The sequence below is a fragment of the Ipomoea nil genome, unplaced genomic scaffold, assembly GCF_001879475.1.
Source record: "Ipomoea nil cultivar Tokyo-kokei standard unplaced genomic scaffold, Asagao_1.1 scaffold2735, whole genome shotgun sequence".
Classification (NCBI taxonomy): Eukaryota; Viridiplantae; Streptophyta; class Magnoliopsida; order Solanales; family Convolvulaceae; genus Ipomoea; species Ipomoea nil.
In genome coordinates, this window is record NW_017619163.1 from 224090 (window position 1) to 241040 (window position 16951).

The 16951-nt window shown below is 38.6% G+C and overlaps 2 protein-coding genes across 4 annotated transcripts; both read right to left on the reverse strand.

The window, feature by feature from the left end:
* Nucleotides 1-8032: 8032 nt before the first annotated feature.
* LOC109156562 lies at nt 8033-9448 on the reverse strand. Of its 2 annotated transcripts, none has more exons than XM_019304412.1 (3): nt 9327-9448; nt 9028-9167; nt 8033-8928 (listed from the first exon to the last, which is right to left on the reverse strand). In XM_019304412.1, the coding sequence occupies exons 1-3, from the start codon at nt 9332-9334 to the stop codon at nt 8216-8218; spliced, it is 861 nt and encodes a 286-aa protein (XP_019159957.1). In that variant the 5' UTR covers nt 9335-9448; the 3' UTR covers nt 8033-8215. The 2 variants fall into 2 exon arrangements, with proteins under 2 accessions (XP_019159957.1, XP_019159956.1); XM_019304411.1 differs by having other exon boundaries at nt 9028-9250; nt 9312-9448.
* Nucleotides 9449-9861: 413 nt separating this feature from the next.
* Nucleotides 9862-13178, reverse strand: LOC109156561 (E3 ubiquitin-protein ligase KEG-like). Of its 2 annotated transcripts, none has more exons than XM_019304408.1 (5): nt 12947-13178; nt 12256-12639; nt 12065-12156; nt 11506-11979; nt 9862-10888 (listed from the first exon to the last, which is right to left on the reverse strand). In XM_019304408.1, the coding sequence occupies exons 2-5, from the start codon at nt 12625-12627 to the stop codon at nt 9931-9933; spliced, it is 1896 nt and encodes a 631-aa protein (XP_019159953.1). In that variant the 5' UTR covers nt 12628-12639; nt 12947-13178; the 3' UTR covers nt 9862-9930. The 2 variants fall into 2 exon arrangements, with proteins under 2 accessions (XP_019159953.1, XP_019159955.1); XM_019304410.1 differs by lacking the exon at nt 12947-13178 and adding an exon at nt 12840-12860.
* Between the last annotated feature and the right edge of the window lie 3773 nt (nt 13179-16951).

Genomic DNA, 16951 nt, shown 5'->3' on the forward strand with positions numbered 1-16951 from the left:
TCTTGGTATGCGAAGTACCCGAAAATTTAGGAAATTTCGAATAGAATAAATTTTGGTATCGAATTAATTTTAAAATGTGACGAAAATAATTTATTCAAACACCAATTAATCGCGGAAATTTTTAATGGAGTGAAAATGGCTATTTTGAAATTTCTTAATACTGGATTTATAAAATAAAATTTTGTGTTGTTACACTCTAATCCCTTAAAAGAAGTTCCGTCCCGAAACATAGAAGGAACGGATCGATTTTCTCAAAACGGAAGCTTTCGAAAAGATGGTAAGAATCTCAAGAATTGTCTTAGAAATTTCTCTTGGAATACTAAGAAGAAATGGAATCTCTGAGTTCCAAACAGGCATTGAAGCAACTTAGGCGTTAATCTTAATCTAACTGCTAGAATTCACTAACTCAAAGTTTCTTTGTTACTTCTCTTATTCTTATCGTTCTTACCACTTCTTTGGTCTCCACATTTGAACTTCTACGTTTTCTCTCATGAAAACTGAGAGTGTTTCACAAACACTTTTCTTTCTTATTCAGTAGCATCTTGCTCGTCTTTACTAGGGTCAGATACCCACAAAGTTCGAACTAAAATCGATCTCAACCTCTCTTGCTTGAACTACTATATACTTTCTTACATACTTTTTACTGTGCTCACCCCTCAAGGATAGGTTACACGTAATGAGATCTAATTCTCATAACACTACTACGTTCACTCTGATCGTAGTTGATAAACTTCAACTACCTCGATCCTTTCATTTGACGTCATCACTTCCTCATCGTTTACTTAATCCTTTAACTATTGATAGCAAACAAAATCAACCTTCATTACCGCTTTCACTTCTCAAGTTCATCATTCGATTTCTATTATTATACTAGACATAATGTCGTAGTCCTTCTTTCATACCATACATGGGTACTCATCTTAAGGATATATCAACCCTCCTGACCACGTAATGTGATCCAACTCACTCTTAGTTCTCTTTATTGTAGACCAAAATGTAGCAATTCTCTTTCAATCTGGTTCGGTGTATTCCTTTACGGCTTCCTTACTAATTCCATGGTATAACTTATCCCTTTACCAAGCACTTCGTTATAAAACTTCTTGATACTACTTAACTATCCTTGTTACTTTTCTCAACTTGTTACTTATCTCTTGCTAGCCTTGTTCACATTCTCTACCTCAAGGGATTCCCCACACGAGAAATACAATCATACACCCCTCTACACTTTAAATCTTTGTCTACGTTAGTCATCAGTGCCAACTTATAAGTCTCTTTTGCTAAGTCTTTTCCAAAACTTATTATAGTTCGATAAACTCCGACTTGATTATTCCCCTTCTTACTAATATTTACCATCGCTTTTATACGAAACTCTTAACGTTACTTTCTTCCTTGCCTTTGCCACGTTCATCCTTTCAGAAGTCCTTCGATGCAAAGTCTCATTCTTCTTCAAGAAAGTTAAACGATTGTGCTAATCGTTTAGATTTACTTCTGCCAATCTCATTCCTTCAATTACCCAATCATTCTATCATAAGTTCAACTGCTTTTTGTTTCATTCTCATTACCAACATTCTTCTTTAAGTTCTCACATAACTTATCCTCCTTAAAATTTACATTCTTTTACTTGTCCCTTTTTGCTTAGTTATTTCCTTAACTTCTTCACACCTCATGGGGACCCACAACTTACTGACAACGCTTCTTACTATCTTTATATCTTTCATAGCCCAAAGTTACCATCCATCGTCTTAGACTTTCACACCTTTGGAGTTCACAACTCCTAGCTCATCTCCTTCTTATCTTCTTAAAGGTAGATGGTACTGCCTTCTATTTGTGTAACCCAATCCTAAGTTCCAAGTCTTTTATTTCCCGGGTTTAACTCTTACTCTTTGGTTTAACCTTTAGTCTTCAAGTTTGATCTTTGAAGGTTCCTTCACCATTGATCTCGAAAGCATCCACTTGGCGTAATTTGTTTCCTTCTGGTTGCATCAGCATTCACACTTGTCTTTTCTTCACGATTGAGAACCTTTAAACCTTCGTCTTTAAGCTCCCGTTGCTTCTTTTCCTTCATATTTGTCTCCAGTTGCACGAAGATTCTCTTCAACTTTTGGGGTTTGCTTAGGTCTTGCAGACGATGCTGCACGTGCGAGGATGCCTCTCTTTTCAAGCAAGGACAGCTACAACTAACTCCAAACTGCACGTGGAGTAAACTCTTCATCACGTTCTTCGATTGTCTAGATATGCACGCTACTACTTTGCTTCTTCGCAACAAAAGATCTACTCACTTCTAACTTTCTTTTCTCAACAGCAAATATCACACAAGCAAAGCACACAAACAAGATATAAGCATAACTCTTATACTTATCACATTATCAACTTTCACATAACTTTTAAATTTTAAACTTTCAACTTTCAACTTTCGATTATTGACTTTCAACTTTCACTTTTCAAGGATGATAACAAGACTGGGCAAAGAAACTTCTTATCAAACAAACTTGAATCCACCAAATAGGTGTACACTTGATTTGAAGGAAATTGACTCCACAGAAGAAGAAAGTAAGAGGTTTCTAAACTTGAAACTCAAGAGTACTACGGGTTACAACCCAAGTTTTGCTTATCAACGCCAAGATTTTCCAAGATTCAACAAAGTCTTGTGAAACGAAAGCTGGGGATCGAATTCCAAGAGAAGGACACAACAACGAATAATCTCAATGAAATAATTTAATACTAACGGATTCCAAATGAAGATGCAATAGGGATTTAATCTCAAAACAATAGATCAACGTTAGTGGATTCCAAATGGAGGTATAAAAGAGAGATGATCTAGAATCTATAGCTCAATAGCTCAATAACAAGGAAAGGATGTCACACTGGACGATCTCAATACTATGGCAACTTGATCCGAGTGTACAAAAAGGATACATAGCCAATACAATAGCTCCTTAAGAGCAAAACACTTTCAAGAATACTTATCAGAGATAAGCTCATAGAAATAACTCAATAAATACGGATTCCAATGGCATAACGACAACAATTAGATCTTGCCTCAACAACTCAATGGATTCCAACAATATGGATTCAAGGATAATAAGCTCAAATCAATACAATGAGATTTCAAGAATAAGGCTTTCAACAAGATCTTACTAATTTCAAGATTCAATTATAGTAGCATTGCAAGTCAACAAAAACCCACAAGAATACTTAGAAAGAATCTATAAGCATGCTAGATACCGATTCAACAATAAATCGTGGAATGTCAAGAATGGACATTAGCAATGATTCAAGACTCAACTCAAACAAAACAACTTCTCATACTCAACTCCAGACATTAGATAACTTCGATAGATATTGAAAGCAAACTGAAAGTAGTCAGAATGACTCAGGGATCAATATTAAGCTACGAGAAAATTTCCAGAAGCATAAGCTCAAACTCGATGATAAAATTTCAAGAATTATCATGCCATTAACAACAAGGGATTTGGAATGGAAGTTTGACACAATGAGCACAACAAGATACTTAGGAATTAACTACTTTTAACTTCTCTATTCTTTAAGCAAGGCTTACAACAAGTAAGGCACATAAACAAGAATCAAGTAGAAGCTCTTATACTCTTCACATTAGCAACATTTACAAAACTTTCACTTTCAAACTTTAACTTTCAAAGTCTCAACTTCTAGCTTTTCACTTTCAACATTGGAACTCTTGGTTTTTCTCTTTCAACTTCTCACTTTTAACTTCTCTACTTTACTTTCAAAAGATAAGCAAAAACACTTTAAACACATTGATAAAGCACATAAACAGATAGGCAAACGCAAGGGAACTCACAACCTCACTGCGTTCCTAATTGATACTTAGAGTTTCTCTTAACTCTGATTCTCATACTTAGTCATTGAACTTAGAGTCTTTCTCACCTCCATTTCCATAACTTAGGGTTCTTTCCCTATTCTTATCCTTCCTAGGATTTCACTTAGAGTTCTCATCTTAACTTGTCCTTCTTAAGACTTCAACTTAGAGGTCTTTCCTTAACTTGTCCTTCCTAGGACTTTTACTTAGAGTTTCTATACTCAATCTTAAGGGTCAAACTTCCTAAGTCTCCCGTGATTCGTACCGCTCTGATACCAATTTGTATCATGATCCTTAAGACTTCAACTTAGAGGTCTTTCCTTAACATGATCATCAATAAAACTAGAGTTTAGACATCTCAAACTAAGAGACTAATCTAACTCGATCTCTTCTCATTGTTGGGCCCACCTGAAAGGGGTTTTGCAAGAACACATTGACAAATAGGAAAACACATGTTAGCACGAAGCTAAGTATAAGCACACTCAACCCTGTAAAGCATTCTAACATTTACTTTGAAAACATTAGATTTCTTATAAACAATAAACTCATCTCAAATCATCTTTAGATCTAACACATACTTTCTAGATGCTTGCACCCTATTATATCAGCTGGCATGCTCATATATATATAAGACTGATCACTTAAATTATCAGCATATAAACTTCTCGAATAACTTAACAAACAATTCATGCTTACAGATAGGATCATGCTATTAAACCATATAATAGGTATTCTCTTGCTTTCATATTATCATCTCATAATTCGATAAACAAGACTTCTGATACAACAAAACGATTATAAATCAACATTCTCGTTATGTACTCTCATGCGATACTTTACTCAAATGCAATCTTGTGCAATGCTATAATCATACTCATGTGCAACATTGTGCAAAGCTGTAATCATATCCAATCTCGTGCAATACTATAGTCATACTCATATGCAATCTCGTGCAATACTATAAACATACTCATATGCAATCTCGTGCAACAATATACTCATACTCTTATGCAATCTCGTGCAATACTATAAACATACTCATATGCAATCTCGTGCAATACTTATACATCATACTCATATGCAATCTGGTGCAGTACTATAAACATATGAAATCTCGTGCAATACTATAAACATACTCATATGCAATCTCGTGCAACAATATACTCATACTCATATGCAATCTCGTACAATAATATACTCATACTCATATGCAATCTCATGTAATAATATACTCATACTCATATGCAATCTCGTGCAATAATATACTCATACTCATATGCAATCTCGTGTAATACTATATATATATATATATATATATATATATATATATATATATATATATATATATATATATATATATATATATATACACACTCATTCACTCATTATAAAAATAGAGTACTTTCTGTGGAGGTCTCTTTCTTACTTTTGAGTCACTCTTGACTCGCTTTCTTTCTCTTGAGTCTCTCTTGACTCACTTTCTTTCTCTTGAGTCTCTTTTGACTCGCTTTCTTTTTCTTGAGTCTCTTTTGACTCTCTTCTTTCTTTTACTCGTAGACGGCTTAGGGTTTACCGATGTGTGAATTACCCCATCGGGAACGGCATAAATCCGACCCAATATCTCCTACCGTCTACTGAACCAATCTCGTGGTTTTATCTCTGTGGAATCAGGTAGCGAACTATTAGTGTGCACACCCCCTAACCAGGATTCCATGCCTGGCGGGCAGTTTCCAACCTCGTAACGTGGGAATACGCCGTGTTACATATACTGGGACCGCAATGTCCATAAATATCTCCCGAGAGGACATAGTCCAAACGGTATCCTCCAAAACCTCACCGATATAGATAATACATAAATATATCTCTCATGCATCAATCTCATGCATCCAACAACTCTACTACTTCTCAATGCATCAAAGAATGATATACCACATGCTTATGGTTTTTGAAAGTATTCTTGGGCTCACGTTGGCCCCTTATGCATTTTTGAAATATGACACATGCGAAATGTCAAAATGCTCTATAACATGCTTCTAAACCATGTATAAAATAACATGAAACACTTATGAATATAATGTCATGCTCGGTTTACAACATAGCAAATTCTATACATTCTATCAACAAAATATGCTTCATTTCTCATTGATCAAATATCACAATCTAGTCATGCTTTCATAATAAATCATATTCTCAAATGATCATGCTTCTTTACTCAATAAAAACATCATCAGATCACATAGTCAAATAATTCCTCATACATAGTAAACTAGCAAATATATACTTTGTGTAGCAATTCTTCAATAAAACCTTCATAACATACTCGTTTTTAATCCAAATTCAACGAAATCAAAGCCAAAACGTGCGTCGAGACAGTCCGGAAGAGCCGAGCCACAAGGGCCCGTAACACTCGGCCCGAAACGACACGTAGCTGAGCCACAAGGGTCCGGCCACTGCACAAATTCTTCTCAGAATCAAAGTCAGTGACCTGGGGCAGGACTCCTCATGGTCCGCCCCATGTACCCCGCTACTCCATCGGGACTAGGCGGCGGCCCTCCTCTAGGGTCGTGCCCTAGTCCCGTGCAACCACGGCTCTAGCTGGCGGCCCTCCTGATGGGCCGCGGCTAGGGTCGTTAGTCTGATCTGGTGCACACTGTGTGTGCACCAGAAAGCTTTCTCATCTGCAAAACAAGTCCAAAACATTCTCAACAACTCATAAACAATTACTAGATCACTTCTAAGCATAAACACAACAAAATCTCATAGTTTCTACTCATTTCTACTCATTAATAAGGCTTCACAAAGCCAAATTTAAGAAGGAATCCATGGGGTTATACCTCTTGTTGCATCTTCTTCTTGTTCTTCTTCCTTGTGTGAACCTTAGCCTCCATTCTACTCAACACCAAACCAATCACCATCTAGACACCATGTGTTTTCCTTTGGTTTCTTCACTTCTTGCTGAGCTGCTAGGTAGGGAAGATCAGGAAATTAAGGATGGAAGAGGTGAGTTTTATAGGGTCCAAAACCCTAGAAGATCTTCTTATGAATGGTTGATGAGAGGAACAATCTTATTGGCTCTCAATTAAAGCATCAGACAAAGGTGGAGGCTAGTGGTTCACTATACTCCATGGCCCAAAGGCTAGAAATGCTAACTTTGAATACTTTGGGGTTGAAAATGAATTTTCTCAAAAAGTTATTTAGATGAACCCTTGTCTAAAGTCTTTTTGAATTCTCCCGGTCTCACTCAAATAAATTTCTCGATTTAAATCTTGGTATGCGAAGTACCCGAAAATTTAGGAAATTTCGAATAGAATAAATTTTGGTGTCAAATTAATTTTAAAATGTGACGAAAATAATTTATTCAAACACCAATTAATCGCGAAAATTTTTAATGGAGTGAAAATGGCTATTTTGAAATTTCTTAATACCGGATTTATAAAATAAAATTTTGGGTTGTTACAACACGTGTCCCCCACTACCACTATATCCCAAGTAGGGGATCAGAAGGACATACACGTGTCCCCCACTACCGCTATATCCCAAGTCGGGGATGGCCATATACGTGTCCCCCACTACCGCTATATCCCTCCCAAGTAGGGGATGGCCAAACACGTGTCCCCCGCTACCGGATGCCAACGATCTTAACATGTTGTTATGCTGGAGGTCACTGGTTTGAACCCTATTAGTTGACCTTTAATTTGTTAATATTTTACTTCCTTTCACACCCCTTTAACTTCGTGGGCCACCATTTTTTACTGTCACCCCTCCCCCGGGCAAAGCTTTCCCAACAAAAAGGGCTCCCGAGTCCCATGACACCTATTAATGATAAAGAATATTTGAATCTCAAAATAGTTGAAAAGACTATTTTATACTAGAAAAGTTAGAATTTTGACTAGGTTAGAATAGTGAAAATTGTAAATTTTTTAGCAATGATGTAAAATATGGAAGTCCTCATGCAAGATTTTGTGCAGCAGTTGATGTTAGCCAAGTTAGTAATACAGTTAATTGGTAATTATAAGGTTTTGGTGAAATTTGTTTATTAACCTTTTTGATTTTAGCTTATCAATGTACATGGTTTACCCTTTTATGGTTCTTTGACAATCACAAGGCAAACTTCACTCAAAATACACATTCGGATAGCGATCGGGGACTTTGAAGGCATCCTTCAGAAAACCCATTTTCTATTTTAATTTTCTGCCCTTTAGCATGCATCAACAAGCTAAGAAGTGGAAAGGGAGTTTCTTTTCATCTGTTCTAACACTCTCAAGTCTGTGTTCAACAAAGCTCTAAAACAAAACAACAGTAGACATTATATACATCTCAAGTCTGTACAAAATTTTCTGAAATAATGTTTGATTCTGAGGTTATCTGATCAATCTGTTACTTGGTGGGTAGAGAAACTGGGCCATTTGTCAGCTTCATGTTGATAGCGTGTTGGTGGATCAAATCTTGAATCTTGGCAAACGCAACTAAGAATTCTGCAGCATCTGTTGGGCTTAGCACCTTCTTGACCGCCATGTCCATGGCTTTCAACCTCAGATTTTGTGCCTTAGTCAGTACCTGATGAACCTTCCGAAACTCGGTGTAAACACAGGCTAATGCTTCTTCTCCATCTTTCTTCTTCTTCTTCTTCTTCTTCTTCTTCTTCTTCTTCTTCTTTGTTATCCCGAAAGGGAGATGGAAGATGCAGTTTGCTTGGATCTCTGCCATTTCCTCGTCGATCACGGCCTCCTCCACGCGCAGCTCGTTGATCAGCTGCGACATAACAGTTTTGGCCCTGTCGGAGTCGGCGGAAAACGAAGACGAGGAATTGATGAGGGAGTGGAGGAGGCCCGGGATAGTGGACGGCCGCCAATCGCCGTACCATGACAGCGCCGACGCTAGTTCCTGCGGCGGCGCCCATTTCGGCGTGAAGAGGTGCGCGATGTCCTTGAGCCTGGTTGGGATCATGGCCTGATTGTATTGCGCGTGGAAGCGGTTCAGTTGCTCTTCAATCAGTTCTTCAACCGCCCATCTCGTCTTCAGTTGCTTCTCCAGCCTCTCTGCTCTGCTCATCTGCTCATTCCTCCATTGCTCGCCGGAAAACTCTTCGCCTGATAACCCACCAAAAGAAAATCCCCCCAAGAACCATGAATTTTCTTGAACACAGAATCTACTCAATCCATGGTTAAAGAAACAGAGTAAATTCTTACGTCTTTTGTAGGTTTGTCGTTTCTGGATTGTCATGCAAGTCACCGGCGCCTCTGCAATCTGACTCAACCCGTCTTCTTCTTCTTCTTCTTCGGTTTTATCGGATTCATATTCCACTGCTTTTCCTTTGTTCTTGAAATTCCTGGAAGAATGCGTATACATTTTCTGAGAAAAGACTTTTGGAAATTTGAAAACAGAAGAAAGTAATAATAATAATAATAATAATAATTAATAAATTAATAATTAGAAGAAAGAAGAAGAAGAAGAAGAAGAAGAAGAAGAAGAGGAGAAAATCTTACACCTCTTCATTCTTCAGTTTTCTTGCTTTTGTCTCTCTATGGTAACTGTAATTATGAACTAACAGTATATATAGAGGAACTGGTTTGGCAGTCTGGGTACTGTAAAGTTGACGGTAATAGCTCGATTCTATATTAATCGGAGTTTAATGTGATTACTGATTCGGAGATTCGAGGGTCATGGCAAAAGAACAGAACATATTGTGGTAACAGTATATATAGGCACTGTGGGAAGAAGACATCAATAGTGGGCTTTGGCTCTGTCTGCTGAGCCAACTCATATTCTGTTGGATCGGGGTGTAAGAGCCCTTGGAATTGAGAATTCAACCTTTTGAGAGAAATATAAAGGAAATATATATAGAGGAATTGGTTTGGCAATCTGGGTCCTGTAAAGTTGACGGATTCTAAATTAGTCGGAATTTAATGTGATTACTGAGTCGGAGATTTGAGGGTCATCGCAAAAGAACAGAACATATTGTGGCAGGGACTAAAGTTGTTGAAAGTAACTATTCATTCTATAATTTTCAGACCAGAAAGTTAAGCACTTTCTGCAGCTGGATACATGGATTCATCTAAAAATTTATACAATCTTGGGAACGACCGTACATGTTACCTAGCAGCAACAGTTCCATCTTTAAAGAGGATGTTTGCCACTGGTGGTGGAAGCCATGGCGAATTTCCACCCCCCTCAGCATCTCGAGGGCGGCCATCGCTGGGAACCTGTTTCTTCTTGTTGCTCTTCTTCAGCTTTGCGCTGATATTCTTTCCGACAAAGATACCGAGCTTCACTGTCATGAATAAGCTGAATGTGATTGCTAATGGTCGGACAGCCCAGTGGAAATCCTCGACATGCTGGTATTTTTCCAGGAGACCAGGGCATGTATCGAAAGAGACAACCTCCACTTCGTTTGGATCGGCCAAGAAGATGTTTGGTTTATTTCCAAGCACAAATCTGCCTGGAAACCCAACGAGAAGGCAACCGTTGGGAAGTATCTGTGATATTTTCCCGGTAGCCCATGCCCCTCCACCTTTCTGAGGCCAGTCAAAACGTGGAGCTAGCACGCTTTCTCTCAATTTAACAAACTGCCCCACACTAAGTGGCTCTGCCATTTGGAGCTCTGAAGCGCGTCCTTTCCACAATGTTTCTAAACCTAGAAAACCAACAGTAGCAATACCATCTCGCTGTATGGAGTGCAGAATACCCACCGCTGAGTGCTGCTTATTTTCCTTGTTCATGTGTACCCAATCGCCAGCAGCCAACCCATCTGTGACCCTCTCTAGAGTTGATACACTTACCCTTAAAGGGCTTCCCAAAGTGGGGAGCCGCACCAGGACAAATCCATCTCGATCGGTGTCCTTCTCTAGACCAACTATACTTCCTTCCATTACAGCCATATTTTGAGGCTTGCATGAGTTGCATCCCTTTCTTGAGCGGACAGTATCACCCACTTGAAGATGATCCTTTAAGAGGAACCAAGTGGTATACCCACTGCTATTCGGTTTTTCTACAAGCAGGGTGCTCGCTGGGCCAATCCACTCACCTTCACTGTAAACAGCATTCTTGGAACTGCAAATTTGAGTTAAAGCACTTTACACAACTTTCCAGGAAAACTAAATAGATTGCACATCTCATTTTCTGAAACTAGAATGTTTTTTTCGCAAAAAACAACATACAAAATTCAGATTTTTCACATCATATGCCCAGGAAAAAATTTGTAACACATAGTGTAAAACTCCCCCCACCCAAATAAAAACAACACACCCCTGAGATGCACGTGCAGAATTTTCAGTAGTAGCATACTACATAACACACACATAATACTCTGTAATCATCAAACATATACTACTTAGAGTAGACCAGTTAACTATTTAACAATCTGTGACAGTGTCCATCTTAATCTTCTTATTATGTAGCTTCTCAGGTAAATGGTACTGCTACAAAAGAATTCCAATTCTAATCAAGATAAGCATATGCCACATAAGTTGAGAGGATAAACTTTCAACTAAGGTATGCGGTTCATCCAACATATTCACTATGGTAAGCTACAAAGTTAAGCTGCAGCATCTATCTAGATAGAGGATTGATTTCATTAGAGCAGACAAAGATATTCAACTGAAACATAAAATCATGCTATTCTTATAGGAATTCCAGGGAAGAAAGGGAAATGGATGGGAGTATGAGACCTTTCAAATGCTTGCAGAATATCCAGCATCAAAGGTCGATTGCGAAGATCATATTCAAAACAGCCACAGAGAACACTCTCAAGTGCAGGTGGGAGACCATTTGGAAGCTGTGGCTTTTCTTGATTTATCACAACTGATTGAAATATTTCTTCAACAGATTTCCCAAACCAAGGCTGAACACCAGTTAACATCTCAACAATGCTGCACCCAAATCCCCAAGCATCAGTCTCATAGCTTATTGGACCTCTTACTTCAGGTTGCCATTGTTCAGGAGCCATGTAGTTTGGGGTTCCAAGTCTGAAAGCCAAATCTGAATCAGGTAGTTTAAAACCAAGAAGTAAATACGGGATCCCAAAATCACCAAGGAAAGCTTGATCGCGTTCATTCAAAAGGAAATTAGTTGGCTTAAGGTTCAGAACAAGGATATCCATTGAGTGCATCTCTTGGATCCCTTTAGCCAATTCGATCCCATATCTGTAAGGCATTAGTATTCCGTCAGCATATATCAACTTCCACCATGAAAACTTTTATCTCTATGAACAATAATATATGCCATCACCTCAAAACATCAGATAAAGGAAGCTTTCCTCCTTTTAGTCGGGCAATTTGGTCTCCTATCGACCACTCATAGAATTTCATCGCTATGCAGAGCTATCAAGAAACAGTAGGTAAATCAAGTATAAAAATAGGTATCAACAAGAAAACTTGAAACTTTTATAAGCCAAGTACAATTTCAGATGAGGAATTCACCTTTCCCGATATAACAGACATACCATGCAACCAACAAACACCTTGCACTTGTTTGGACTTCAAATTCATCCAAACCTCCTCAAACTTACTGGTAAAGTGCTTCACATGATGTTCACTTATAGGATACAACATCTTCACAGCCACTTCATGATACTCATCAAAATCAGCACCTGTATGATGATGTGTAGCTAACCAAACATCCCCAAAGTATCCACGCCCAATCCTGTGTTTCAGCTTTAGTGAAACAGGGTCGATATACGGACTGGGCAGAGCAGGGGTCGCGACAACAGTTGTAAGATGGTCGGGATCTCCTTCATAAAGCTCGTAATCAAAAGGAGGCACCGATGTGGCCGGTTTAATATCTTTATCCATTCCCCTTCTTTACTGATAAAACAAAGAAATAATAAGTTATTACATAATCAAGGAAAAAAAATTCATGAAATTAAAAGGAATTTTCACAAGCACAAAATAGCAAACAGTTATTATGCAGATAATCAATTCATAAACCCAGGTAGTTCATCAATCATCCCGTTTTATGTACCAGAAAAAAAAAAAAAAAAAAAATCGAAGCAAAAGATCATTACAGGTAGACGAAGAAGGGCAGCAAATCAAAGTATGCAGCTGCGAATTGAAACTATAAATAGAGGAGAAAGGAATTGAAGAAGTTGAGTAAAAGCAGAAGAGTTGTTACCGTGAAGTATTGGAAGTGAAAAGTAGTGCGACGGCGAGCTAGAAGCCAGGGGAGTGGCGTTCACGGAGCGAGAAAGAGGTAGAAATGGACAAAAAAGGGTTTGAGCGAAAACACGGCACCGAGGAAGAGTACAAAACGGGGGTCGGAGGAGTCACGGCCGTCCACTTCTCCGGAGCTCGCCTTTGCCTTCACGCCGGTTCTCTTTCTTCTTTTGACTTTTCTACGTACGTTAAAGCTGATCATTTATAATTTTCTTTTTCTTTTTTATTATTTACTTCCTAATTAATAATAAAAAAAATACTATTAACAAGTTAAAATACAATTATTATTCCATGGACCATTGTCCACACATTTGCAGTCGTTATATTATAGACCGCGGTGCATGTGCACCGCGGTCAAAAACGACGCCGTTTCTTTAAATAAAGAAACGGCTCGCCGTTAGAGTTAACGGAGTCCGCTTGTTTGGTGTATTAGACACCAACTGACACTATAGTATATTCAAACCGACACTGCAGTTATATCAAAATGATACTGTAGTTATAGTGAAATGAAACTGCAGTGTATATAAACTGAAACTGAATAACATTTCACATATTTGAGTGTATATTGTACAATGAAGCTGTAATTATATCAAAATGATCATGTAGTTGTGTTTTAATGAAACTATAGTGTATATAAAATAAAATTAAATAACATTTTCACATATTTGAGTCTATAAATATCGAATGAAACTATAGGTATATCGAAATAAAACTGTAGTTGTGTTCAACTGAAACTGCAGTGTATAAAATGACAGTGAATAACAGAGTTACTTTTTGCAAAAGGGTGTGAAACGGCGGAAACAAACACTGTTAATTTTCATTTTAAAAAAAAAAAAGACGCGCGGTGCATAATTGATTATGCACCGCGGTGCATAATATAATTTGCCCACATTTGTGTAAATCATGAATAAAAAGTATATATTTTTAATATATTAAAAGTACATTATTTATATACATAAAATACATTATTTGAAAATACATGATTTTTTATATATATCAAATAATGTACATTCATTATACAAATAATGTACTTTTAATATATTAAAAAATGTATATTACATTCATGGTCTACACAATAATTTGTTGTTGAAATATAGTCCAAATATTAAATTTTTGATCGGGAATATTCCTCGGTATGATCTCCCTATACGTTCACGCTCTCTCTTTGCAGCCGGTAGGGGTGTGCAAAAATCGAGAAACCCGATCAACCCGCCCGATCCGAATCCGCCTACGCATACCCAAAGCGAACCGAACCCATAAAGCATAAACCGATCCGTCATAGGAAACGGCTTCGGTTAATATGGTTCGGGTGGAGGGGGGTCAAAAAACGCATCCGACCGGTCTGAATATCCGAGATATGTTAGGGTTCATGTACGCTTAGTTCTATACGGCGTCGTTTGGTCTAAGTATATATACGTGCTGATAAGGTTGAAACCAGTGTTGCAAGGCGCCGATTAATCGGCGCCAAGGTTAAAAACTTTGCGAAGGCATAAAGAAAAATTTATGGTATTTTGGAAATTGAGGAGGTTTCAAACCCAGGTGCTAAGACTGCTAGGCCAACACCCCAACTGCTGCACCGCTCTGCTTATTAGTTTATCCTCTCTGCTTATTGCAACTTCACCATTCTGGATTCTGTTTGCGCATCCAAAAAGAAGGATGATCACATGTAGCACAATGAGACTACATTTGCTGTGCCCTGGGTTCCAAATGCCCATTTCTGACATGCGGCTCTTGAAGCCCACAATCTGCGTGGCACCAATGCGATTACAAGCTTTTGCCATACAAGACACATGCAACGCCGAAGGAAGAGCGGGAAGCCATACTCTTCTCCACCACCTCCGTGGTTCTACTCGACCCAAAGACTTCACCGCCACCACCACATCCCTCCGTCGCTAGGAACTGATTTACTTGCAGAGTGAATCACCCCTGTGTGATCAATATCCATTGTATCAAAATCATTTCCACTTAGTGAAGAAATAATCCTCATGTTAACTTCAGATATCTCGGCATTAAGCCAAGAATTCTTCTTCAAATATTCCACAGCAGAGAAATAAGGTTTCCCCACTCTATGCTTATGAAATTCCTTCAAGTTTCGTCTGCATACAACAACCAAATATGTCAAACCAACAGAGATTATGGAGTCCCTTCTCGGTTCATAAACCGGGCATTAAAGGGGAAGACTCCCCATTTAGTTAATTGTTGTTTTTAAAGCGGATCTCGCTATCGTTAGACCTTCGGGTCTCCTAATATCCCTGTGCCTAGGACTCTCGATTCGTAAATCGAGTGCACAAGGGAGAAATCATCCCGGTCGAATAATTTTTTGTTTTCCAAAACAAGTCATAGGTCGTTAATGCGGTAATCCAAACCAACCAAGCATGATCGGCTAAGAACGATCTTTTAGTCTAGCAATTTAGGTCAGGGTTTGACCGAACTCGAACCGGTTGCGACCAGTTGGTCCGTGCGAAGGGCATTGGGAAATGAATTCCTGGTTGTGATCCATATGTTCAGTTGAGATCCCTAAACCGTGAACAAAATCCAATCTCTTGATTGGTAAGACTTGATTAGTAAGTTTCCCTGCAAATCCAATATCTTGATTGGTTAGTTTCGATCCTTAGATCGTAAGTAAATCCAATCTCCCGATTGGTGTGATCCGATCCCTAGATCGGTATAGTTTGATATCTTAAACCATGCTAGAACCTGATCGCAAGTATTGATCATGCTCTTTGAACTCAAAATAGACATCATGCTCTAATATTTCACTTTACTGAACAAATAAGTTCATGTACTGTACAACCAAATATCTCATATTCTTGACAAAATCCTCAATAACTCGCAATGGATATTTAGACATGCTAAACAAGCAAACTTGTCAATAATGATCATGCTTTTGAATCCAACAATCAAATAATGATCATACTTCTCATTCAAATAGCTAAGTTCAAACACTTCACGTTTTCCTTCTCTGTAAATAATACACAGTGCACATCAATAACAATTCTCAACCCAAAATCTACTGTAATTTACTCATTTCAACTCCAAATTCAACGAAGTCAAAATCTACTAGTGCGTCGTAACGAACCCGAGTGTTCGAGCCTCAAGGGCCCGCGAGTCCCGGACCGAACGACACGTAGCTGAGCCACAGAAGGCACGACCACTACACTGATTTGGCCTGGCAAAACTTGTGGCGGGGCTTGAGGAGCCCCGCTACTTGGCTCCGCCAAGCAGCGACCTTGGGCCACGGTTCTAGCCGAGAACCATGCCCAAGAGCCGGCCCTCCACGGGACTAGCCAACGGTCCCTGCCTAGGGCCATTGGCTAGCTCTGTGAGCTAGTCTGGTGCACAGACAGTGTGCACCAGAGAGATTTCTTCTCCACTTGCAACAATTTTTTAGCAATCCAACACTCCCAAATCCTCAACAACACAATCATAGATCAACAATAGATCACTAATAGCTCAAAAACATCAACAATCTAGCATTTCTAAGCATTTTCACTAACATCTTGACTTCACAGAGTCATAAATAAGAGGTGGGAGTCCATGGGTTATATCTTTGTTGTCTCTTCTTCTTCTTGTTGGGATTCATCTTTCTTCCCAAGTCAGCCACTACCCCATCCACCACCTAAACACCTCAAACAAGCCACAAAACCACCCTTAAAAACTAGAATCTCAGAGATGAAAGCTAAGAAATTGAAGCTAGAAGGGAAGAGGATGAATGGATGGGATTAGGCTTAGAAACTTACTGTGTTTTCCTTTGAATCTTGCAGAGCTCAAGGTGAGAAGACAAGGATGGAATCAAGAGGCAAAAGTCTGATAACTATTCATTTTATAATGACTCCAAACCCTAGAAGAATCAACAATGATTGGTGGAGGGCAAAATGGTAGTTTGGTTGGCTCTTACAATGTATCAGACAAAGAAGTGAAGGCTTGTGGTCCACGTTGCTACATGGACCAAGTCTAGGAAGAT

Coding starts and splice junctions, on each gene's coding strand:
- LOC109156562 (XM_019304411.1), bottom strand. CDS start 9,187: ATGTATACGCATTCTTCCAGGAATTTCAAGAACAAAGGAAAAGCAGTG. Junction 8,929..9,027: donor ACGACAAACCTACAAAAGAC/GTAAGAATTTAC, acceptor GTGGGTTATCAG/GCGAAGAGTTTTCCGGCGAG.
- LOC109156561 (XM_019304408.1), bottom strand. CDS start 12,627: ATGGATAAAGATATTAAACCGGCCACATCGGTGCCTCCTTTTGATTAC. Junction 12,157..12,255: donor TGTCTGTTATATCGGGAAAG/GTGAATTCCTCA, acceptor GTTTCTTGATAG/CTCTGCATAGCGATGAAATT. Junction 10,889..11,505: donor ATTCTGCAAGCATTTGAAAG/GTCTCATACTCC, acceptor TCAAATTTGCAG/TTCCAAGAATGCTGTTTACA.